This window comes from Muntiacus reevesi, chromosome 1, assembly GCF_963930625.1.
Source record: "Muntiacus reevesi chromosome 1, mMunRee1.1, whole genome shotgun sequence".
Lineage (NCBI taxonomy): Eukaryota > Metazoa > Chordata > Mammalia > Artiodactyla > Cervidae > Muntiacus > Muntiacus reevesi.
Genome location: NC_089249.1, coordinates 52,701,460 through 52,728,720, shown reverse-complemented (window position 1 = coordinate 52,728,720; position 27,261 = coordinate 52,701,460). Strand labels below are relative to the sequence as shown.

The following is a 27,261-nucleotide window of genomic DNA, read 5'->3' as shown; positions in this document are numbered from 1 at the left end:
AAGCCCAAGAGTTAGTTTAAAAAGCAAAAGCAAAACAAAGGAACCATACCAAAAAAGGTAAAAATTTTAATCCTCAGAAAGGAGACTTTTGCTAATTTTTGTTTCTGGCCACTGGGCATGTGGGATTCTCGGCTCCCCGACCAGGGGTTGAACCCGTACCCCGCTGCAGTGGAGGCCACTGGAGCACCAGGGAAGTCATCCTTTGGTACTATTTTATTTAAGGCTCAAAGCCCAAACAAGTGAAATGGAAACTTCAAAAGTTGCATTATGATGAAATGAGGGAAAAGTTAGACTAAGACAGTATTTAGTATAAAGTTACCTTCCTCTTCATTTTTAGTGACTCAAAGCGGAGGGTTAAGAACCTTCTGTCCCGTGTCTAGAAGACTCCACCACACAGCACCGTCAGCAGGGTCGTCAAGACAACAGCTCAGCGCGAGCCCGGGGCTCAACCCCGTCAGGCTCGGCCGCTTCTGCCCTGCTGCCACGGACTCCCTCCCTTACAATTTATGTCCATGTGTGGGTCGTGACATTTTAATGATGATTCACCAAAAATTTTATGCTTTATTTAAGAAGTTTTAAAGAAAGAATAGATGATCATTGAAACTTTTACTTCTGGTCAGCTAAAGCAAGAATATAAAATGGAGGCGTCTCCCTCGACAGTCACTATCAACTAATGAAGAGCAGGCTGTCTCTGAGAGAGGAGGCACCAGACAGTGAAGCAGGGGTAATCCTTCACTACACTCAGCACACCAACAACTTAAATCACTTTTAACACAAAATACTTGTATCACTGCAAACAGTTGTATCTTTAGTCCCACTGACACAAACAACACAAAGGAATAAATTCAAGGGCTCAAAAATATAAAATTAATTGGGACCAACGAGAGTTTAACAGAGAACTATGTTCTGTTTAAACAGATGGCGCCCAGGAAGTAGGAACTCACCCAAGGTCCCTCAGCTGCTGTGAGAACTGGGCACCAGTGTCCTTCTGAAGACCAGACTTAATTCATTTCACCGTCAGAATAAGGAAACTGAAGCACCCGAGGAGGGTGCACACCTGGCCTGAAGTCCACAGCTGGGACTGGCTCTGACCAGGCGGCTCGCCTGCGGGGTCTAAGCCCCTGCTTCCTACACTGGTGCTTTTCCTGAGTTTATGGCAAGAAGTAAGCAGAAGACACTATTCTTGGTGTTTTCGTCAAGCAAATACAGAAGGTATGTTCAGGAAATTCTTCAAGTAAAAAGGGAGATAGGGAAGAAACTGAAATATCTGAAGGGACTACTGCGGAACAGGTGGGTACGGGTAAAATCGGCCTGGAATCACCCAGAGAAGCATCTCGAAGTTGCAGCAGCAATCCACCATGTCTGCATCCACCGAGTTTGCTTCCGTTCTATTTTGGGTCACACAAGTTACAAACTGTTGTGCCACTTCAAGCAGTGTTTCACACTCAGGGTCACAGCTGCCGATGAACTGATCCACTGAGGACGCCGGGCAGACTCTCAAGACCACCCTCCCCAGGGAGCTCACTCAGGGACCCACCCCACCTGTCACATGCCAACCAACCCTTATCACCAAGAAGATAAAACAGACAACTGCTCCTCTACACTCGGTCAGACAGGGTATTAGCAATCAAAAGGCTCTGAGATCACTTACTAACCTAAAATAAGGAAACAGAGGGGCTTCCTGGCGGTCCAGTGGTTAAGACTCCACACTCCCGAGGTGGGGGCCCAGATTCAGTCCCTGATTGGGAACTACAACCCTGCACACTACAGCCAAAATAATAAAATAAAACAACTACAAAAAAAGAAGAAGAAAACAGAGTGTGAGAGAGATTTATATTAAGGTAACTTTCCACCTTAATATGATGACTAAGACCCACAAAGGACACATTTAAACACAGTGCAGTCAACACCCACACTCACACCTAAAACGAATAGATCTCGAGAAACACTGAACCCTTACTACACTAAAATTATTTCAGCCGCACAACCCCCTGAACTGACTTTAGATCACAAACTGTATGTCACCTCCCACAGTGTGCAAACTCAAACAGAGTCCAACCTAAAAGTTCCCAAATGACAATCTTCTGATGTCCTTGATTCAAATAAAAACTTTTTGAGGTTTTCAGTTCTTAAAATAGAAATGAGAAGCTTCAAATCAAAGAAAAAAAGACAAAAATTAACTTTATTCAAGCTATTTATTATTATTATAAATTACATTTCCCCCTGTAATCCTTTATGAAATCTAAATATTTCACAGTGAGGTGTGATTCAGTACACACCGTACACCACCAAGGAGAAGCCTGCCCCATAGTGACCCTCGCAGGCCCGGGAGCCGGGGCGGGCAGTCCTGCTCACATCTGGCTGAGCCCTGACCACTGCCCAGCAAAGTGAGAACCAACACTTGAAGGAAACCTCTATCAGACTTGAAAAGAGGAGGAAAACACACTAGAGACGTGTCTGAAAAAGCTGATACTTGTAAAAACATCATGGGTTCACAGAACACTCTCACACCATCTACTCCTCCATATTGTAGCTGATGAAACTGAGGCTCAGTGACGTTAAAGGAATCCCCCCCAAACTCAGGGCTAATGACTGGAAGAGCTGGGTCCCCAAACAAATCATGAGTCCAACCTCCACTCCCAGAAGTGTGCACACACACACACGCCCCCACCCTATAGTCCCAGTACAGGCCAGCAGTCACTCTCCACGTCTCTAGAAAGCTGCTGCCGGTCTGTAAGATGTGTGCTCCTGACTGTACCCCAACTGACCCTGCCTTCCCCATTCTCTGAACCACATGACACCCCCCCCACAGCACAGAACATGCCACCCAGCCCTTCCCATCTGCCTCAAGCACACCTGAGCTCTCAGGCAGCCTGCTTCACTCAGCACCCAGAAAACCGACCCTGTAGCTGAGGAACTAGTGGGGGCTCAGCGAGAACAAAGCAGAAACAAAAGCTTCCCAGGGACTCGCAGGTTCCACGTGGAAGGGGCTCAGATGTCTCCACTCTGCCCTGAAGTGGGTTAAAAAGCTCAATGACCAGAAATCTCAAGGACTTTGAGAGAAGAGAGGAGATGACACAGGGCCAAGGGCTGTCCTGGGGCTGGAGGAGGCCAAGCGGGCTGAGGGTGGGGGGGACGGGGACCACCAGAGGGAAGCCCCGCAGTTCTGGGAGTCACCCCACACCCCTGCTCCGGGCAGGAGCCCCTCTGAAGCAGTTGAGCACCCCGCTCTCCCCACAGGGGAAACCAGTTCACCACTGCCTGAGCCCAGAGGAGGAAAATGCCCGGTGCTGACCCACTCCGGCCACTGTGCCATCTAGGGAGGAGGGAGAGACAGAAAGTCCCGTCAAGTTCGGGGGCGGGGAGCCCACAGGCTCGCTTACCAGGGGAGACCTATTCACAGGCCTGCAAACACATCTCCTGATGCCTCACCATATCGCCCAGACCTCCAGACGCAGTTCCTTTTATCTGGGACCGCAAGCCTGGCTAGCCAGAAAAAATGACAAGGCACAGCAAAAAGAGAACACACACACACACACACACACGCCAGAACCAGACGTGGCAGGGATGTAGGAGTTATAATCAGGCTCTTTCTGGGGACTTCCCTCATGGTCCAGTGGCTAAGATTCTTTGCTTCCAAAGCAAGGGGCAAGGGTCTGATCTCCAGTCAGGAAGCTAAGACCCACCTGCCTCATGGCACAGTCAAAACTTAAAAAAAAGAAAAAGTAAAAATAAACATGTTTTTAAAAAATGAACTTAGGCACAGACCTTACACCTTTTAAAAAATTTTTACTCAAAATGGATCACAGGGAATTCCCTGGTTGTCCAGTGGTTAGACTCTGCACTTTCACGGCTGAGGGCCTAGGTTTGGTCCATGCATCAGAACTAAGATCCCACAAGCCATGTGGCACATGTGGGAGCAGGAGCAGATCACAGATCTAGATGTAAAATGCAAAACTCCTAGAAGATGCCATAGGAGAAGAGCTAAAAGATCGTGGGCTTGGTGATGACTTCTTAGATACAAAGCACAATCAAGTGAGAGAAGCGAATGAAAAGCTAGACTACTGAAGAGATAATTCTGAGAGAATGAGGAGAAAAGGCACAGACTGGGAGAAACTATTTGCAAAAGACACATCCAATAAGGGACTGTCACCTAAAGTAACACAAAGAACTCTTAAAATTCAACATTAAGAATTTTAAGCAACCAATTAAAATTAAATTTTAAACAACCAATTTAAAAAATGAGCCTGAGACTTCCCTAGTGGTCCAGTGGTTAAGACTCTACTTCCAACACAGGGGATGTGGGTTCAATCCCTGGTTGGGGAATGAAGGTCCCACATGCCACTTGGCAAGTATTCAGTGCTAATAAGGAAAGGAGGAAACTCAAATGCATATTACTAAGTGAAAAAAGCCAATCTGAAAAGACTACATATTTTATGTCTCCCAACTATATGATCTTCTAGAAAATTATGGAGACAATTAAAAGGTCAGTGGTTGCTAGAGTTCAGAGCAAGGGAGGGACAAACAGGGGAAGCCCAGAGGATTCCTAGGGCAATGAAATCAGTACTGGTTGGACATATGTCACTATAAATTCATCCCAACCCATATAATGCATAGCCAGCATCACCAAGATGTCTGGATCCTAATGTAAACTGCGGACTCTGGGGGATGCTGGCGTGCCTCTCAGCAAGTGTAATGGAGGCTCCTTCTGGCCAGGGCTGCCAACTGGGGGGCTCGTATGTGTGGAGGCAGGGAGTTGATGTGAAATCTCTGCACCTTCTGGTAAACATTTCCATAAACCTAAAACTGTTCTAAAACCTCTCAATACAGTACAATGGAAAATCACCTCAAACACAGTACAATGGGGGAAAAAAAAACACTTGAAGACAAAATATTCATAAAACAAGACGCAGGACAAGCAAAACTCCCTGCAGACCTCCAAAGACATTTATCCTAGCCATTTCTTTCTATAATTCAGACAACAAAGAATCACTTTTTTTTCTGCAAATCTCCAAGGCCACCAACACCTGCCTTACAACTCACTAGACAGGGCCACCCCACCGACTATAGCTCACTACACAGGGCCACCCCACTCACCCCAAGTCACTGCCTCCTTCACCGCCTCTCCTGCAGATTCGAGAAGCCAGCTCCACTTCAGGAGCTCACGTTCAAGTGGCTGAAGACAGACACAGCCGGGGGAAGTCATATGACAGACCTTATGTAACAGACATGCACCACCACGTGGCCAGTGATCCTCCTCCGGCCCCGTGTTGTTAAGACCTGTCAATGCGTGTTCCACACGAAGTGCCTGGAAGGAGATGCAGGCTGACACTTTCTGTCAGAGGATGCATTTTCACCAATTAGCCAGAAAAGCATGCTCTTGGTTTTAAATACAAAAACACAGGGTGCTCAAATATAACAGTGTGAAATACAGATTGGGCACTCACATTTAGAAAGGAAAACACATTTTAAATATTAACAAACTAGTTACTCATACATACTGCTCTATTTTAAGCATACAGATTTCAGGTGAATAAAATACTTTATAACAAATTATAATTACCACCAAAGTTTGAGGCACTCCATCATAAAGAAACAGAACATTGAGAAGGGAATAAACAATGCCCCTTCTAGCTCCTCCTCCTTCATCTCAGAGCACCATCCAGGCTAGGAAGGTCCCTGGGGGAGCCACCCACAGACAGCAGCAACGCCAACAACAGGAGGGCACTGGGAACCTGAGGGCTGGAGCAGGCCACCCTGCCTCTGCCCACGACAGAGTCAGAGGGAGGGCAGGAAGGCGGGGAGGGCTCTCCTGGAGGCAGCGGCAGGAGAGGCGGCTGTCACTGTGACAGCTCTGTCCCCAAGGAGATAGCAGCAACTGTGTTTGCTGTGAGAATCACGCCAGCGGAGCCCACCATCCCCACAAGGGGAGGCTGTACAAGGAGGGAGGGAAGGCAATGCTCTGAAGACACATGCCGACAGTATCTGATCTAACATCGCCCCCACCCCGCCAAGAGCTCCGTCCAAGGTGCCTGAACACTCACGTCTTTACAACGGAGAGAGAGGGAGCCATGAAAAGAGCCGTGAAAAATGGGGGCAACCATCTCTGCAGAATCTCTCAAGGTGTCCCCCCTCTTCCCTCTTGGTGTCTGCTTTGGGGCTGGGCATCTACACTAGGGACGTTCCTACAGCACCCACCCAGGGGAAAAAAAGATCCTGGTAAAGAGAGGAGCATCTTGTCACAAAAGCCTCTTTGAACCTGAGACCACTGTCAGCATGACCTGAACGACCTGACCCACCATCTACTTTGACGGTCCAAATTCCAGTAAGCTCAAATCCAGTTACTTCACTCAAACTCCGAGAAGCATTTTACTAACCTCATTCCCTTTTCAGCCTGTTAAGACACTTTGAATGCTAAAAGGTTATCTGATGATAGGAAGGAATTATTTTTAATTTTTTTGTGATGCAATAATGGTATTGTGACTTAAAATTTAAAAAGAACCTTTATCTTTAGAGATCACAGTGAAATCTCTGCAGAGAAAATTACAGGATGTCTGGATTTCACTTCAAAATAATATCAAGACAGGAAATGATTAGGCTATGACTGAAGCATGACTGGCAATAAGTTAATGGTTGTTAGGACTAAGTGATGAGGTTCATTACATGCACTTCTCTGTTTTCGTATATACTCAGAATTCTCCAAAAGAAAACTCTTTTTATAAAAGTAAGTAGTATAAGGGACTTCCCTGGTGGTCCAGTGGTTAAGAATCCACCTTGCAATGCAGGGCATGTGGGTTTGATCCCTGGTTGGGGAACTAAGATCCCACATGCCACAGAGCAAGTAAGCCCATGCCTAGCAACTAGAGTCCGTGCGCCTACATGAATGATTGCACACGACTAAAATAAGACCAAGCAACTTAGATCTGACGCAGCCAGAGACCCAAACGAGTGACCAGAGACCGACAAGAAAAACAGAGACCTTCCCCCAGAGAAAATACCAGGTGGTTGTGAAGGAATGTCATGGGAAGCAAGGCACATATAATCCAAACCTCACACAAGCTGTTCCAGAGTACAGGGGAAAAAAGGAGACATTCTTCCCAACTGCAAATTCTTTTATGAAGTCTTAAAACTGAAACACAACAAGGAAAGTTACAGAAGAACCTCACTCATGGAGATACAACTAAATGGTTACATGTTAAAGGCACTCACGTTAATATCAAGAAAAGGACAAGGATGGATTAACACCACTGCTGTTAATAACTGTGCTGGAGGTCCTGATTAGTACAGTGTCTTTTTTAAAAAAGACAGGCTCAAAGAAAAAAAAACTGACATTATTCACACATGGTGCGATTTTCTATGTAGAAAACCCAAAGAAACCCAGAGACAGTCAGAATCATAAGATAGCTAAGCACATGTGCTGGACAGAAAATCAATATGGAAAAATCAATTTGACAAAGGAGCCGTAGTTATGTAAGATGCTAATGTGGGAAACTGGGGGAAGGGGATGTGCGATTGTTTTACCTTTGTAACTTGTATATTTACAATTATTCCTAAATAATCTTATTTTAATAAGTAATTTTTAAAATTAGTAAGTCTGACAATAGTAAGTGTTATGGAAGAGACAGAACAATAAAAATTCTCACATTAAAAGAATTTTCACAAGCTGCTGAGAGAGGACAAGTTGGAAAATACCGTGAAAACAGTTGGGCTTGTCCTGCAACTCAGACATGTCTACACTCCTGGAACCAGAAACCCCTCCCCAGGCGCACGGCCAGAGGCACTCCTGCACTCGTGCCTGACACTGCTTCAAACAGCAATACTTCCAACAGCAAGAAGACAGACCTGTCCACTGGCAAGACTGTCTGTTAAATAAACTACTGATACACTGTGACATATTTAAAACACCAAATGCCCACCAACACGTGGACTCAGATCACGCATTCACAAAGGGGATCCATCAAGGGTGAAAACTGGTGTGGAGATGGGATAATCGTAGCCATGACAAAGGCCTTGGCCTCGGCACACAGACAGACTTGGATCTGCACTTTGAAAATTTCTCATGGGGAGGAGAGAGATGATAAGGATAAAAATGTCTAAAAAGGATCCTCAGGAAGGTGATAATGAAAAGAAGTTGAGAAACAATGACCTAAGTGAATCTCAAGAATATAACAGGGAATGAAAAAGCAAGTTACAGAGGAATACATATCATACTATTTACATAAAGTCCAAACAAGATAATACACTCTCTGGGAATAAGTGCAAGTTGAAGCTACAATTCAGAACAGGGGCTGCCCCTGTATGTGGAAATCCAGGGCCAACGAGGAGATCCCGAGTGCTGGCTGTGCTCCTTCCTTCCACTGGGATGGTAAATACACAGGTGCTCATTTACTATTCCTCATCCCTTAGTTATTTCTGTGCTCTGTGCTAGTATGAAATGTTTCATAACCACTTAAAAATACCACATATGCATTCAGAAGTATTGCAAAATCTTAGTATATTAAATTAAACTGCATGAATAGCCTTTCCATTGATAACCATTCAATCACAATATTAATACTGAATGATAATACTAATGAATTTAATCTAGGCTGTTAAAAACAACCATGAAAGACTTGATTTTTTTTTCTTAAAGAAAAAATTTAGAACAACCACAACAACTTGCAGGTACGCACCCAGCCACCCTGCTGGATGATGTACTCGGCCGCGTGGTCTTCCAGGAACGTCACACCGAACTGCAGCAGCGCGCCCAGCGGCTCCTGGCCACGTTTCGTCAGCTCCAGGAGCATTTGTCGTAGCAAAATCAGAGGCACCAAAATCTTCAACACAAAGATGAGGGAATAAAACACAAACTGAAATTCTTACAGATCATTCTACATGTTCAACTACTAGAAAACACATTTTGGTGCATCACTATGGAATTCCCTTTTTATTACAATAAACAGTATTTTATATAAAACAATAAACTCAACTTGAATTCTGGAGAAAAACGCATGTATGTTTTATACCACAGGGTGGTAGAAATGTTATTATATGAAAACAACCAGGCCTCTGTGTGTGTGTACACACACGCATGTGTATGTGTAATTACATATGTACAGGAAACCCACTGAGGCATTATGACAGCTAAAGACTGGAAATGACCCAACAGGCACTGTCAAATTTTGGTCATCCAGAAAAATATCATGAAGCTGTTAAAGTGAGCTAGACTGTGCACTGCTCAACTGCCAAGATTTATTGTCAATGAAAAGAGATAAAGCAGGCTATGCACAATAACGGCACCATCTGTGTGAGCACTGCAGAACCCTACAGTATTTCTGGAAAACACCTAAGAACCTGCCGACAGTGCGAGCCTGAGGCGAGCACAGCGGTGACAGGGCGGGGACGCACTCTCAAGCGCGCGTCTTCTGCACCTGGTGCACGCTGTCCCCGTCCTTTCATCACCTATTTGAACACAACACCTCCAAAGTCATGGACCATCTTACACAAGTCATCAACACCAGAGGTGTTATCACTCCTAATGACCTTCTGGCTCAACATTACAAAGTCATCAAAACTTATGACAGAGACTAACTAGAGTGCCTTTCCTTCCCCAAAACCCCTGCACAGTGAAGAGAACTAAGTACTTTCAGTTAACCATCTGCCTGAAATCCTTCTGTCTACAACATCAAAAAGGACCGCCAAAGGAAATGAAACCAGTTTCCTGTCACCGACCTGCCAAGGTCATAGCTGAGGGATTACAATGTATTTCTGCAGAAGAGGACAAACAGAAAAGACAATGAGTTTATATTCTTACTAATAATCTCTGTTTTTTTTTTTTTTTAAGTAAAAGCGGCTCTGAGGGAATCTCTATTGAAAAATCTGAAAGAAAAATGTGACAAGCACACATCTTTCCTTTTTGGTATTCTAAAAGAACTCTAGCCCCAAGCGCAGTCAAAATCGCTTCTCAGCACCAGCAGAGGGGAACAGGGCTGCAGACAGGCCTCTACGAGGCTTTCTGCGTAAGCAGACACTTGCAGCACTTCTGAAAACAGAACAGCACAGCTGCTCGTCCAGCTCAGTTGGGGCAGGGAGGGGAGCTGTGAACCAGCCCAACAGACATGTCACATCAACCCCTAGGGCCTGGGGCCCTCCATACCTCAAAACATTCTCATTTCCCACAGTAATGTAATACATGCAATGTCTTAAAGTCATTCACATTTAAGCTCTATTGCGTCTCAGAAATAGGAGTTGCAAATGTTTCAGACTTGCCATATAGAGTAACACTCTTAATTTTTCAAAATTCACCTCTTTCACGTATCAAGCGTAGCTGCCCTAGTTTTATGATATAATAATCTAGAGATAAGCCTGTAATCCTCTCACTGTCTTTAGTCCTGAACTGTATTCCCTCTCATTATTACTTTTTACGCTGAAATCTAACCTTCTAGTCCGTTCTTCATACAGCAACTGCTCCACCACTTTCATCATTTAAGTTACTCTTTCCTGAATCTTCTCCATCGTAATTACATCCTCCTTGAAATGCAGTGAGTGCAGAGGCTTCCTTTTATACGACTGGCATCTTCTACTTGGTTGATGACACTCTCACAGTTTGTAACTTAAATCACCTTTGTACAGTCATACCCACTGACCTCTAACTGCTGTGGTCACAAAGCTTCATGGGTATTTCTACAACTGTTTCCATCAATTTCACATTTTACTACCCACAAGAGTTCTATATCATCTGTACACCTAATGGACAGCAAGTAGAGCAAACCAGTCAATCCTAAGGAAGATCAACCCTGAAAACTCACTGGAAGGACTGATGTTGAAACTGAAGCTCCGACACTTTGGCCACCTGATGCGAAGAGCTGACTCACTGGAAAAGACCCCGAAGCTGGGCAAGATTGAGGGCAAGAGAAGAGGGCAGCAGAGGATGAGATGGTTGGATGGCATCACTGACTCAATGGACATGAACTTGGGTGAACTCTGGGAAATGGTGAGGGACAGGGAGACCTGGCAAATACTATTTATAAGCGTTGTTTGGATCTCAATTCTCAAATGAGCTTAGGAAAATATCTTCATGAAACAACTGGGAAGATTTGAATTCTGAACAGACTGTGTGATGATATTAAAATTACTGTTAATAACTGAGGTGTTAGAAATACACACTAATGTATCTGTAGGGTGTGCATCAAGGTAATCCAGGGAACAGTGGGGAACAGATGGAACAAGGCCAGACACAGGCTGACAGCTGCTGAGGCCAAGGCACAGGTGCAGGTCTATTACACCGTGTGCTCCACTCTGTGCACGCCTGATGTTTCAGTGAAAGACTGTAAAAGATGAGTGATGTAATATGCCACTAAAAATCAACCAAAGCAAATAATGGACTTTTCCTTGCTACTGTATTTCCACAGTCTACTTGCTACCATGTGAGCACCAGGCACCAAACACTCTAGCTTTTCTCTCTGATGGTCATTTTCATCTTTTCCTATAAGCAGATAAGTTCATAGGAAAAACAGATCACCATGAGGGATATTAAAAAAGAATTAAAGATATCTACAATTAAAGAATTAAAGAATATCTACAATTCTGAGATAACTACTATGGACTATTAATATTCTGGCACACATTCCAATTATTTTTCTCAGTATATACATTCTATACAGCCTATATTTACACATAAACTTTTGAAAAAATCATTCTATTAATATGGGTTTGTGACCAGTTTTTTTCCCTCCACTTACTTTGATTAAAGAGCATTTTACCAACATGCTTTTATAATCCCTACTCAGATGAACTGACATTCAGCTTGGAAACTGGGCATGCTTTGTGGACACTTTTTCATTTGTGCCTCATTTACCTACCAGACAGTCACTTCATACAGTGATGTTATATCAAAATTTTGCAAATACTTGTGCAAAATATAAGATATGGGCTAAATATAAAATATGAGCTAAATGCTTAAATTAGCCGATCTAATTCTGATTGGGGTGGAAGGAGGCATTTCAGCTGCCTATCATGCCAAGCTGGGTTCTTTTTCTGCCCTCAGGGACTCAGGGAGCAGTGCTAGACTCTGCAGAGCAGGTCCTATTCCCATGGAGGCTCAAGTCCCGTGGAGTCTGGCCTATGGTTCCGGTGAGGGACTGCAATGAAGCAGGGAATGGGGTGGTGGGGAAAAAAGATGGGTGAAGAAGGAATGTGAAGACCGGGGTTACTTTCATTTTTTTTAGATAACCATAGGATGGGGAAAGGAAGACACAAAAGAGTCGACTGTAACAATCTTAGACAAGGGCAACAGGAGAAGAATGTAAGATAGGGGAGGAGGCTAGTGATATTAGAGATCTCAATTATTTGCTGTTGGATATACAAAGAAATACATCATAACCAAGCTCACTTTTATTTATAAAATCTATTTCAAGTGTTCATAAGAGAGGTTTGCTTTATTCCATGAAAGTAAGTAAAACATATTCTAACAACTCTTTCACAGTAGTAACATAATAAAACTCTGTAACAGTGACTATTTGGGAACAAGGCTCCATGTGTCAAATCTAACACAACAGCCACTGTTTGCAGAGTGCTCACTCTCGTGGTGCCAGACAATGCCCTACAACAAGCACTCGACACACACGATGTCATTCAGTTCTGTTAACACTTCTGAGGTTAGTGGTACGGTCTCCACGTCACAGACGTGAACATCAAGACCTCGCCTGCTTAACTAACCTGGCCTAAGATATGCACCTAGTCAGCGGCAAAGCTGATATGGAAATAAGTCCGATTACAGGCCCATGATGCTAATGATTATGCCCTAATGCCTCCAAAGCCTGTATTAAGGTGAATAAAAATAATATACATCAATCAGCTATATGAGGTCACATATTCTGGCTTACAGCAGTTAATTCTCAGTAGAGGGGCTACTTATAAAAATAACTGCATGGCACTCTCTCATCCCAAGCACCACATCACTAAGGGCCAGACCTCCTCCTGGTGAGCTGGATGAGCCTAGACCACCTCTCCCAAGACTCTCCTCAGCAAGGTGACAAGTGGACCACAAAGCCTGACACAGGGGTGAGCAGCGAGGGACAGCAGAAAGACACGTTAAACACCGAAGCGGGAATCAGACCTCAGCTCCAGGGCTGGTTCTAACATGTACTGGTCACGGGGTCTTAAGCAAGAACTCTTTTTTTAAAAAACTGATTCTTCACCTGACCTAACAAGACAAAAGCTAATAAAGTCCCTTCTGCCCCCTCTGAGGGGACAGCTGCAACGCTCAGACGAGGCATGACATGAGACACCTTGTAAACATCAGCGCAACCAGGGCTCCTCCTGTGAGAACCCCGGAAGCTGTCCCAAACGAAGCCTGTGCTTTCCCCCCAAGACATACTCACCTGTGTGCAAACAACCGTCTGGAGAGAAATGAAGCGATAATGGGGATTCAGGACAGATAGAAGGAAGATGGTGCACGACAGCACCCTTGGTTCTGGGCCAGCCTTGATCAGATACACCCACGTAACACAGCTGGGCTCATGGAACAATGAGCTCTCACACGATGCTAACAATCCCTCCTGGACTTTATCATTAACACACTAAAATCTTGTAACAGAAAAGATAACTTGGTTTATACCTTATTCCAGCCGCTGGCATGAACTGTGGTCTCCAGTGTACATTCCCGATATGCCTGATATGTCACTGGCCTGTAGAGATTTTTTTTAAAAATCTGTGTCACAAAGAAGGAAAATTCTAAATTTCCAGATGAATAAATACACAGTCACTACTCTGCTGTAGAACTTGCACTAAAGTAACACAGATGATTCAACAGATAATTTTCTATGAGACTGGCTTTTACCATTTGCTATGCATTTTTCTTTAAGCATTCTCTACAGGTGAGATTTATGCTACCAGCCTGGGAAAGCAGTTCATAACATAAGAAAAATAACAAATATTTTGTAATTGTTTGAATTTTATCCAACAAGATTTCTATGTAGCAGATAAATATATACACTCATGTTATTAATAGAATCAAGTAAGAGCAAACAATAAAAATGATCTCATTAATATGAAAGAACAACTTAAACTTTTAAAGGCAAAAAATGCAGAGTATTTAAAACTTACAGAGACACTGTCACTGGAAGACTTTTCAAACTGGAGGCATATGAAGGCAAACAAACGCGCTACTTTAAATCTGGAGTCACTGACACCAGCTCCAGGGCAAGGCTCTCCTGTCCATTCCAGTCAACAGACACTCGGCTACTGAGGGGATGTGAGTGCTGTGTTCTAAGCCTGGGTTTCTGTGCAAATCACCAACCACAACAGATACGTGGCAGCAAGATGAAGGCACCAAGTTCTTGCACAACAGACTTAATAAAAATTTACCTCCACCCAGCTTTTGTGGGCAAAGAATTAACACAGCTGTTAAAAAAAGGAGAGGACTCTTGCTTTTAAAGGAATGTAAAATTCACTCCAAAGGCATTTTCTGCTTTGAACAACCTGATCACTTCAGTCTTTTGAACAGCTGAGACTTATAATAGGTACACATCTTAGTAGCTTACTGTTATGGTTTACATTTTAATACATTTGTGCTTTATATCCTAATACACACTAAGAAACTGAAGCTCAGAAAAGCTAAGAGACTATCCCAAATCCACAGAGATGGCAAAGAGCAACACAGAACGGGAATTCACATGCAATGAGCTCTGGCTCCAAAGGTCACAAGGTTCCTGTTTTGAATCAGGGTTTTGACACGGTCATGACGACAGTGATCCCCCTGGTAGCTGGCCAGCATCTGGACTGTGATGGGAGAGGAACATACCAGACTGCAGAGATTCACTAAGAAAAAAGACCCTATAACAGCTCACCAATGATTTCTGAAATGGATACATGTTAAAACTAGAATATTTTTTAACACTGAGTTAAATACAATATATTTTAAAATCTACATTTAATTTTTTTACACGGCTGCTAGAAAATGTCAAGTTACATACATGTGACCTTCACTTCCCTGCTGGACAGCGCACAGGTCTGGACGTTTCAGAGAACAGCTCTGACAACACATATGTGGCCCTTTTCTGTAAGTCTGTGTGACAGCGTACCACAGGGACACTGAAGAGCCAAGACCATGGGTCGCCTTTCTAGTAAGATACTATGTACGACCTTCCTGCTGCCACATTTCCACTAAAGTACCCGGAGAACAGCTGGAAGCCTTGGGCTGACACTAGGTGGCCGTGACACTGGACTCCAGCAAACAGGCTACCATCTGCTGCTCATGTGCTCCCTGCAGCTCTACGTGGTCCCTTCACTTCCTTTCCTGAACTGAACTGTCCGCTGCTGCTGGGCGGCACAGGGGTCCTGATGGGGAATTTATCAGGCTAAACGACATTAGCATTCGCCAGAATTAAACATGATTTGAAACGTTGTCTGTACACACATACATGCACATTAAAGATTCAGCAGAGTAAAACGTTCAAAGGAAAATTTAAACACAGAAAAACAAGCCTGATCTAATGAGCGACTTGAACTCTGCAAAGAAGAAAACTAAGCGGCAGAACTTTTTTTAATTTAAATTTCTTTCTTTCTTTTGCCATGCTGTGAGGCCTGCAGGCTTAGGGATTGAACCTGCACCCTTGGTAGTGAAACTGCAAAGTCTAACCACTGGACAGCCAGGCCAATTTGAAAAAAAAAAGACATTCAAATTGCTGGTGCTTGGCTATGTGAAGAGTTCACAATTAATTTGTTCACAACAAAACTGGAGGAATAAGTGGTATTTTCCACCTTAAAAGATACTGCCACCAACCTGTATAATACTTCTAGTTCATCATCAATTATTCTCAAGGTATTAGTAACTTTTTAGAGTTGTTAAGCTACAGGGGAAAACAAAACAAATATTCATCCAAAACTATATTTTTAAAAATATAATTTACTTTGCAATGAAAAGGTACCATCTTTTCCTGTGGATCATGAAAAGGACTCTGAAAACATATAATCCTGTCCTTCACATATTTGTACATATATAAAGCTACACTGTTTCTCAGAGAACTGAAAATATCCCTGTAAAGTTAAAATTAACACAGAAACTAAGATGGAGGGAAATGATTGACACAAACAATCTGCATCAAGGTTGGGAACAATTTTTTGCCTCATGCTTCTCAGTTACTTTACTCCCAGCCCTAACCGGTTTTATAAGTTTTCTATGTTTATTTTGGCCAAATAGCAGGTGTCTTCGAATCTAAGATGAAATCTCAACATATAAACTAAATGAAAGGATGGCTCTTCTGGTGTCAGAAGCTTGGAAACTGCCTAACTGAACCCGCTCCCCACAAACACTCCATAAGCCACTGCTGGGCTGCACCTCCAAATTTCCTGTGGAAGTTGTAATTCCCACAGTCAAGATCTTGTCTCCACATTTATTTTTAAAACTTTCTATAAATTTATATTTATAAACTGAAGAAAATCTAGATATGATTTTCATTTCACTGTTTCCTATGTATAGCTTGGATTTTTACATTTGCTCATGTCACTAGAATGTGAAGAAACAAACTGAATTCTCCTTAAACTCAAATTGCTTCCTTCTAACAAATGGTAACATACACACTTTGCTTTGTCAAGGTAAGGGATCGCCTACTACAACAGTGACTTGGCACCTGAATATTGGACCTTTTAGTGAAGGGACTGTCTTCACCTTGTTTTAGCAGCGGTCAATCATTACTAAAACAGACATTTTTTCCTAATTCATACCAATTTCTTAACGATTCTAAGCAAAGAATTAAGGGAAAGGAATTTTTAAGATTTTCAATAAATGACTTGGCTTTATATTAACAGACTTGCACGTTGAGCTTCTTGCTTCTGGCTGACAGCTGGAAGAGAAGTTCCCACAGCAGGAGTGTGGCAGAAGCACCATGGGCAGGAGTGCAACCCAAAGCTGAGTCACATCCGGGCGCCCCAAGCTGACACAACGCCAACCCCTCCGTACAGTGCGTGAGACCCAGCCATTCAGGTCATGCTGGCCATGAGAGTGGGGGTAAAAAGTGGTTAGGACCAGTGCAACAGCCTGTGGTTACAACCAGGGAAAGCATCTTTTGAAACCAGTCCAACAAATAAATACAGTCAAATTCATGCTGGAACAATTAAATCACTGCTCAAAATGAAAAAGGAGAGGATTAGGGAAAGCAAAAAAGGAAAAAATGAAGTCAAGTGAGAAAAGTGACACCGTTCACCTAAAACGAGGCACCTTCAGAACGTGGAGTGGTGGGGACTTGCCCAAGGGGCACTCACCCGCTGAGCAGCGTCTGCAAGGCCCCGAGCAGAGGTGCCTGCAGCTCCTGCGCCGCCTTCTCCCCAAGGTGGGCCAGGCAGTCCTCCACGGAGCTGTCCGGGTTCGCGGGGCTGAACACAGGCGAGGTGTGGCGGTCGAAGCCCGTGCTGGCGAAGGCTGAAGAAGCAAAAGGAGCGCCCTCGTGAGTGAGCAGGTGAGACGGTGTGCTATAAGCCCGGGGATTACGATGCGGGCTACTGGGAACCACAACAAAGAGGAAGCCACCGAAAAACGCCAGACAATTAAAGAAAGATGTTTATGGGAAATCTCAGTTTCAAGAGAAGAAAAAGGCTAACCTGACACATCAGAATGCACAGACCAGCTTTGTGAATGACTGCAGACCCGTTCAGGCCAAGATGGTGAAGGAGAGGCTCTCCCAGCCCATCACCCAGGGGGTCTGACGATTTATTTTCGCCTCTAGAAACGCGGCTCTTCTTAAACCAGATTCTCATCAGTTTTTCCACCTCAGAGGACCTCGTGACCTTCATTCCCTTTCAGAGCAAACTTTTAAACCCACATGTCCACAACACGGACACACCACCCACCCACACAACCAGCCCCTCCTCCGTTCCTCACTCCCTGTTACACAGACGCAGCCCTGCTCTGACCACAGTAATAATCCATTCTGGTCCAGGAACCAGACAGGACGTATAACCCCTGGGAGTGGGGACAAGCGGCATGCTGTCCCGGGAATCTACCCTGCATCCTGTTTGTAGCATCAATCAGTTAAAAGTGTCAGGAAAGGAAAATAAAAGAAGATGAACATTAGGTTTCTGGATTTCTATAAATTTATATTTATATTCTTTTCTTACTAACAGGGAGCTGATTTATAGACATGATTTCTATTTTTTCTTGTTAAAAATTACTGGGCAGGGAATTCCCTGGTCCACTAGTTAGGACCAATACTTTCACTGTCAGCGGCCTAGATTTATATTTGATCCCTGGTTGGAGAACTATGATCCTACAAGCAGTGTAGGGAAGCAAATCAAATCAATCAAATCCCATCAATACGATCCATTCATAATTGTAATTGGATCCATAATCCAATCTAATTGACCCCACTGAATTAATCCCATCAATAAATCAAGTAAATCCAGTCAATGCTACTGCACAATTAATACAGTATGTTGCCAATATAACTTTCATATGCACGGAGAAGCCAAAAAATTCATGTAATTTTTTATTAAAAACATCTCCTCTACTGCAGTGGTCTGAAAGCAAACCCAGTGTCTCTGAGGTATGCCTATTTCCAATTCCAATTCCAACCTGCTACTCTAGCCAACCTATCTCACCTGAGGGGGAGGGGAAAAAACTCAGAAATTGGCATGAAGTTCACAGTCCAGAGGCATAAGCTCACTGAAGACTGAGACCTAATCACAGGGTCCCAGAGAGCTTCCCCACCACATCCCTAAACACAGTCCCTGTTATTCAGTCAAATCAAATCAATCTGATCCCATCCCATCAAATCCATCAAAATTACATAAATCAAATCACTCAAATCAAATAAATAAAATCTTGTCAAATCAAATAAAAAATGTGTGTATGTATGAATGACCCTTGAAAATACTGTGCTAAGTGAAAGAAGCCAGTGACAAACCACTACTCAGTGCATGATTCCATCTACATGTAGAACCTCACAGGAAAACATATGGAGACAGAAAGCAGATTAGTTGGGGATGAGTATGGTGCCAGAGTGGGAGCAGATGGGAAGTCACTGTTAACTTACACAGTGTTTCTTTGGGGGATGTTAACAATGTTCTAATTTTAGACTGTGGTGATGGTTGTACAATTCTGTGAATATACTAACCACTGAATTGTGTACCTTTAAAATGGATAAATTTTTGGTATGTATCTCAATAAAGCTTCAAAAATTATTTATGGAAAGCAAAGCAAGATATAACCCAGCACTGCTCTGGTGGTACAGTAGTTAAGAATCCGCCTGCAATGCAGGGGACATGGGTTCAATCCCTGGTCTGGGAAAATTCTACATGCCACAGAGCAACTGGGCCCCTGCTCCACAACTGTGAGCCTGCACACCCTGGAGCCTGTGCTCTGGAGTAAGAGAACGCACCACAGTGAAGAGCACACTCCCTCATCATAACTGGAGACAGCCTGTGTGCAGCCACGAGGACCAAAAGTAAAATAAAAATAATTTTTTAAAAAAGAAATAACCCAAATGCTCCCCTCTATAATAAGGGAAAGACTGAGTAAATCTTTGTTTGATATATGGATTCTTAAAGTTTTCAATTTAATGTTAAGCACAAAGTCTGTGGCCATAAAATCACAGGCACACTGCTGCGACCACCATCTACAATATATGCATGAGAATGAGGGCGACCACCATCTACAATATATGCATGAGACTGAGGGCAGCAGGCTGACAGCTCTCTCGCTAATGCTATTAATACAAAGATAGATCACACTGAACGGCAAGTACCTTAACGTGACTGTTGAGTCCAATACTTACTACCAAAAAAGGGTCAATCTCATCTGCTGGGTATATTTTGGAAACTTATTAATATAAACAGATCCCCCAGGAAAGGAAAAGGTACCTTCTAGTTTCACCACTATAATCCTAGACCCAAGAAGTCATGTAATGTTGTGAACACTAAAATGTAAAAAAACAAATGAAACCACACCAAACAGAGACACTAATTAACAAGGAAATAAGAATAAAGAGACCTTCAGAAATTTCTTTGTCCAGGGATTTGAGCTCTTCTTCAATTTCAGTTTTAACTTTTAATAAAACTTCTTGATCCAGAGATTGTGAAACTGTATCTTGCTGAACCCCTGAAAACAACAAGAAAGGTTACTATAGAAAGACAGAAAACATTAGGACATGGGTAGGATGCTTAAGCATTAAGTCAGAAAGTACAAAATCAAAACTCATTATCATGCCCAGGGGCTAGGAGAATCGTAAAAATGAGGCAGCTGAGGCCAGGCAGGCTGCACCACTAGCCCACCCCTGGAGGAGCTGTGACTGGAGCTCAGGCCTCAGGCCAGTGTGAGGACAGAACCATCAATTCAGCCTGTGTCCTCGTCTTCCGGTTGGGCTGCCAGGAAGATGACAGCTCAGAAACATTGCTGACATAATAGAGAAGAAAACCTAAAAGGCTATCATGTTCCCTTACCTTCATATCTTCACGCAAACTGCAGTCCAAGAGAAGGCCCATGATCAACAAAGCATTTGTATCTTCCAACTTAGGAAAACCATGAACAGAACCAAGTGTGAGGCAAAAGCTACTCTCATGCAGTAAAAGGAAAGGAAGGGCTTGGTCTGTAGCATAGAAAGGAAAACAAAGAGGACTAACCAAAATAAAACTCAGATCCTCAAAAGGGTTTTTTTTTTTGTCGTGGAAAATATAAAATTCCTTAGGTATTTCTACCAGAAATGCAACAGAAAGGATCCCCTCATGATCACGTTAATATATATCTGGTTAAATGACATTTCATTTAACATTTCTGCCTATGTAAATATCTTAGTTGAAACTATACAAATAAAAATTTTAAAACATTAGCTACAACAATATGCTACTAAGCAACCAATGGATCACTGAAGAAATCAAAATGGAAATCAAAAATACCTGGAGACCAATGAAAATAGAAACACAACAACCCCATATCCATGGATTAAAGATTTGTAAGACCTGAAACCATAAAATTCTAGAAGAAAACAGGCAGTATGCACTTTGACATGGATCTTAGCATTATTTTTTTGCCTATGTCTCCTCAGGCAAGTGAACAAAAGCAAAAATGAACAAATGGGACTACATCAAACTAAAAAGCCTTTGCATGGTGAAGAAAACCATGTGCAAAGCATAAAGGCAGCCTAATGAATAGAAGATATTTGCAAACGATAATATCTGGCATATATAAAGAACACGTACAGCTGGAAATTAAAAAAACAAAAAACAGAAAAACCTCAATTTAAATTGGGCAGAGGACCTCAATACGTATTTCCAAAGACACAAAGATGCCATCAGGCACATGAAAAGATGTTCAACACCACTAAATACCAGGAAAATGCAAATCAAAGCCACACTGAGATTATCACCTCACACCTGTCAAAACGGCTATTACCAAAGAGACAGTAAGTAACAAATACTGGCAAGGTGGTACACTGTCGATGAAAATGGAGATGATACATGTGGCTGTAACTGATACAGTCAATATGGAAACCAATACAGAGGTTCCTCAAAAAGCTAAAAACAGACCACCACAGTATCCAACAATTCCACTTCTAGATATTATGCTGAAGAAAATAATTCAAAAAGATATATGTGTGTATGCATATATATATATATATACAGGGCTTCCCTTGTGGCTCAGCTGGTAAAGAATCTGCCTGCAATGTAGGAGACCTGGGTTCGATCCATGGGTTGGGAAGATCCCCCGGAGAAGGGAAAGGTTACCCACTCCAGTATTCTAACCTGGAGAATTCCATGGACTGACTGTATAGTCCATGGTCACAGAGTCAGACACGACTGAGCAACTTTCATATACACACACACACATACCCTGAAGAAAAAGAAATGCAAAAAGGCTAAATGATTGCCTGAGGAGATACAAATAGCTGAGAAAGGAAGAGAAGCAAAATGCAAAGGAGAAAAGGAAAGATATACCCATTTGAATATAGAGTTCCAAAGAACAGCAAGAAGAGATAAGAAAGTCTTCCTCAGTGATCAATGCAAAGAACTAGATGAAAACAACAGAATAGGAAAGACTAGAGATCTTTTCAAGAAAATTAGAGATATCAAGAGAACATTTCATGCAAAGATGGGCACAGTAAAGGACAGAAATGGTATGGACCTAACAGAACCAAAAGATATTAAGAAGAGGTGGCAAGAACTATACAAAAAAGATCTTCATGACCCAGATAACCATGAAAGAGTAATCACTCACCTAGAGCCTGACATGCTGGAATGCGAAGTCAAGTGGGCCTTAGGAAGCATCACTATGAACAAAGCTAGTGGAGGGAATGGAATTCCAGCTGATCTATTTCAAATCCTAAAAGATGATGCTGTGAAAGTGCTGCACTCAATATGCCAGCAAGTTTGGAAAACTTAGCAGTGGCCACAGGATTGAAAAAGGTCTATTTTCATTCCAATCCCAAAGAAAGGCAATGCCAAAGAATGCTCAAGCTGTCGCAGAATTACACTCATCTCACACGCTAGCAAAGTAATGCTCAAAATTCTCCAAGCCAGGCTTCAACAGTATGTGAACTGTGAACTTCCAGATGTTCAAGCTGGATTTAGAAAAGGCAGAGGAACCAGAGATCAAATTGTCAACACTCGCTGGATCATCAAAAAAGCAACAGAGTTCCAGAAAAACATCTACTTCTGCTTTATTTGACTACGCCAAAGTGTTTGACTGTGTGGATCACAACAAACGGTAGAAAATTCTTAAAGAGATGGGAACACCAGACCACCTGACCTGCCTTCTGAGAAATCCGTATGCAGGTCAAGGAGCAAGAGTTAGAACTGGACATGGAACAACAGATTGGTTCCAGATGGGGAAAGGAGTATGTCACGGCTGTATACTGTCATCCTGCTTATTTAACTTCTATGCAGAGTACACCATGAGCAATGCTGGGCTGGATAAATCACAAGCTGGAATCAAGATGGCTGGGAGAAATATCAATAACCTCAGATATGCAGATGACACCACCCTTATGGCAGAAAGCGAAGAACTAAAGAGCCTTTTGATGAAAGTGAAAGAGTGAAAAAGTTGGCTGAAAACAACATTCAGAAAACTAAGATCATGGCAGCCAGTCCCATCACTTCATGACAAATAGATAGAGAAACAATGGAAACAGTGACAGACTTTTATTTTTTGGGCTCCAAAATCACTGCAGATGGTGACTGCAGCCAAGAAATTAAAAGACACTTGCTCCTTGGAAGAAAAGCTATGACCAACCTAGACAGCATATTAAAAAGCAGAGACATTACTTTGCCAACAAAGGTCTGTCTAGTCAAAGGTATAGTTTTTCCAGTAGTCACGTATGCATGTGAGAGTTGGACTATAAATACTGAAATGGATGAGATGGTTGGATCAGTCTGTTTCTGTTTTGTTGTATTTGTTCATCTGTTTCGTTTTTTAGATTCCATATATACAGTATTTGTCTTTGTCTGACTTCTTTCACCCAGCATAATACCCTCTGGGCCCATCCATGTTGTCACAGATGGCAGGATTTTATTCTTTTTTAGTGGCTGAACAGTTCAGTTTGGTTCAGTGGCTCAGTCATGTCCAACTCTTTGTGACCCCATGGACTGCAGCACGCCAGGCCTCCCTGTCTATCACCAACTCCCGGAGTTTACTCAAACTCATGTCTATTGAGTTGGTGATGCCATCCAACCGTCTCATCCACTTCAGCATTCTTGCCGTGAGAACCCCATGGACAGTATCCCACCATACATGTACCACATCTTCTGTATCCATCAGTTTGTCTGCTGACGGACACTGAGGTGGTCTGTAGAGAGAGTTGCAGTGAATACGGGTGTGTATCAGTTCAGTCGCTCATTCACGTCCAACTCTGCGACTCTTTCAGACTCTTTGAACTAAACCTAACTCAACTATTCAGACACTAAAAAAGAATGAAATCCTGCCATCTGTTATAACATGGATGGGCCTAGAGGACATTATGCTAAGTGAAAGAAGTCAGACCAAGACAAATACCATATGATTTCACTTATATATGGAACCTAGAAAACAAAACAAATGAACAAATATAACAAAACAGAAACAGACTCATAGAGAACAAACAGGTAAGCTACCAGAAGGGAGAGGGGTGGGGGAAGATTAAAAAAAAAGAATGGTAATTAGCCTGCTTGTGGCGATCACTTCACAATGAATGTTTATATGAAACCATCACACTGTACACCTTAAATATATGCAATTTTTGTTAATGATTCCTAATAAAGCCGGTAAGTTTTTTAATTACATAGAACAAAAACAATCTAATGCAAAATCGGAAGACAATGTATCCTATGAGGAGGGTAATCTTTATAAATTCTCAAGCATAAAAATCTATCTTGGCGTATGGGCTTTTTGTTTTATTCTGGTAAAACACACCTAACAAATTTTACCATCTTTATCATTTTTAAGTCTACAATTCAGTGGTATTAAATACACTCATAATGTTGTACAGCCATCACTGCTATCTACCTCCAAAACTCTTCATTTTGTAAAACTGAAACTTCAGACCCATTAAACAGTAACTCTCCATTACCTCCTCTCTTCAGCCCCTGGCAACCACCACTGTGCTTTCGCTATATAATTCTGACTACCTGAAGGACTTTACCTGAGTGCAATCAGACAGCGTTTGTATATCAGGGACTGGCTTAGTTTACTTACAGACAGACCTGTAATAAACTAAAGTTGGTTATAATTAAAACAGGCTTTCCTTTTAAAAGTAATTTGTAGTTCAGATGGCTCTACAATGGCACTGACTAATATAACCACACTAGTCAGTAAAGTGACTTCCAGAACATATGCAACATTATTAAAATAAGGCAAACACAAATCAGAAAATTATTGTGGGTCAATCTTATTTCTTTCAAAGAAATTCTCTCTCTTCCTTCTGGCTTTCTGGAAGGCATCTCAATAGAGGGGAAGGCAAGTTTTCCAGCCAAGCACTCCAGTTCATTACACAGGACCTCAGGCAAGGAAAAATAGCCTTCTTGAACCTGTGCTGTTACTTAAACAGGAAAACATGGAGAAGGAAATGGCAACCCACTCCAGTATTCTTGCCTGGAGAAGTCCATGGACAGAGGAGCCTGGCGGGCTGCAGTCCGTGGGATTACATGACTGAGCGTGTGTGCACAAGGGTGGAGGGAGATGGGTAGGTAGCAATAAAGTGGTAGAACTAAACAAACAAACAAACAAACAAACAGGAAAACAATACCTGCCACAAAGGGAAGCTGTCAAGGGCAAAGAGATAAGTTAAGTTCCACCACATCAAAAATGCTCAACAGAGGGCGTCCCTCGTGATCCAGGGGTTAAGAGTCTGCCTGCCAATGCAGGGGACATGAGTTAAATCCCTGGTCCAGGATGACACCACATTCTGCAGAGCAACTGAGTCTGTGCACAAGTGCTGAGCCTGTGCTCTGCAACAAGAGAAGCCTGAGCACCACACCTAGAGAGCACCCCTGCTCACTGCAACTAGAGAAAAGCCCGCGCAAGGCAACAAAGACCCAGCACAGCCAAAAAATAAACACTCCTTAAAAAAATGCTCTATAGATAATGACCCCACTCACCACCCCCTCTGAACCTCTGAACGCTGTTAACATTGCACAGTGGGCACGGAATCAGCTCACCATGGATTCCTAATTAACGATGTTCATACAGAACGTGCTTCAGTACACTGGAAGTCTGGACCAGCAGGAATAACCTTCAGTTTACATAATGCCAAAGCATCTGTTTTAACACCAGCAGTTATACTCTTGTTCTCCAACTGCTGCAACAGAGAAAGGCTTAGGGCTTAATACCAATTGATCTAAAACTAAAATGTATCCTTTCCTGAACACATGTTCAACAAAATTTAACTAATTAATATAAAAAAATGCAGAAGAAAAGTTAACCTTTAAACTATAAGGGTACATTTCACAATAAATTTGTCTGAGACATTTCACCAGGAAGCTACAGTCCTCAATACCCAAAGGGCCCTGGTGTTCTACTTTTCCCAATGTGACCGACCTCTAAGGGACCTGACTTCAAACTTTCTCTGGGCTCAACTAATCTCTGCCATGCTCAACAACGTAAGAATTTTGGTCAGTCACTGCCATGAGCTACAGCAGACACAGTGCTTTTAAGAGAAATTCTTCAAACATATTTCCACAACAGAAGCAGGGTAAACACCAGGCTGAAAAGCTTAAGTCAGCCCTTTAAGTTATGCAAAATCATCTCAAACTCAACATCTGCTAGCTTGCTCCTGACCTGTTTTTACTCAGAAACAGACTCTTGCCAGTCAATACAGCCTGCCAGGTAAACTTTTTATAAGGTTTCCTCAAATAAGAGGCAGTCCCTCCATTCCACGCATTCTAGAATTTATCCTCAAATTAAGCTGGATCATCGGAAAAATCCCCAGACAGTATCAACTATCTGTTTCAACTGAGTGCACTTTAGTGCCATTTCCTTAGCTTTTATCCAGAATTCCACAAAAAGACAAGAGTTTTGAAATGTAACACTGTATCTGATATTGACAGTTTCTACTGCATTTCTTTGTGTCCTATGTAATAAAGCTCTAAGTGAAAAACAATTCTCTTAAAGAATAACATTCCCCTTAAAATAGCATAGTTTCTTCTGGGAACTAAATACAGTAGTTCCCTTTGCAGTTTCAGCTAACCGCATCAGCCCCGGTTCCAAATACTGCACAGAAAATTTTACAAACAAAATTCATTAATTTTACACCGCACACCATTCTGACTAGTGTGAAGAAATACGGCGGGGTCTTGAGACCGGCATGTCCAGACCATGGGAGCTACTCAGCCATGACCACAGGAGAACACCCAGCTCTGGGGGCAGCCAGCACCGCCTGAGCAGCCTGGAGCACACTCCCACGGCCAAGGAGGACCTCCTGCCCAGCTCCACTTTGCTTTGGCTGTGCCTCTGAACCAAGCTCACTGCTCAGCACTCAGACGACTGTACGGACCCTACAGACGACATACCTGTGATCTACTGCTCCCACTGTGGAAATGTACAGTCTTCCTATTCTGATTTCATTACAACTTACTTACTTCCATTCTGTTCTAATTACAAGCCACATTAAATGATACATGGTGTAAAATTTTAAAAAATTAATTCCTATTAAAAAAAGTAATTCTTCTTCCCACCCAGTAGGAACTCACTGCCAATTTATTCACTAACAATAAAAGACATTTTTACCTAACCTGGACTCTTCCTTTTCCTGGTTATTTACTTCTATCCACCCTGCAAGGACCAATTTCTCTTTTTTTTTGGCCATGCTACATGGCTTGCAGGAT

General features: G+C 42.6%; 1 protein-coding gene across 7 annotated transcripts in view; it reads right to left on the bottom strand.

Annotated features, from left to right (window-relative positions):
- BCL2L13 (BCL2 like 13) overlaps positions 1-27,261 on the bottom strand; it is a 49,467-nt gene that overhangs the window by 3,346 nt on the left and 18,860 nt on the right. For 2 of the 7 annotated variants that reach the window (XM_065943280.1, XM_065943284.1), the window contains 4 exons: positions 19,964-20,071; positions 17,242-17,398; positions 13,598-13,667; positions 8,673-8,816 (listed from right to left, as the gene is read on the bottom strand). In XM_065943280.1, coding sequence (XP_065799352.1) covers positions 8,673-8,816; positions 13,598-13,667; positions 17,242-17,398; positions 19,964-20,071 — 479 coding nt within the window. Of the gene's footprint in view, positions 1-8,672; positions 8,817-13,597; positions 13,691-17,241; positions 17,399-19,963; positions 20,072-27,261 lie in introns of those variants that run through there. The other 5 variants (XR_010664251.1, XR_010664252.1, XM_065943305.1 and 2 more) reach the window with 5 other exon arrangements.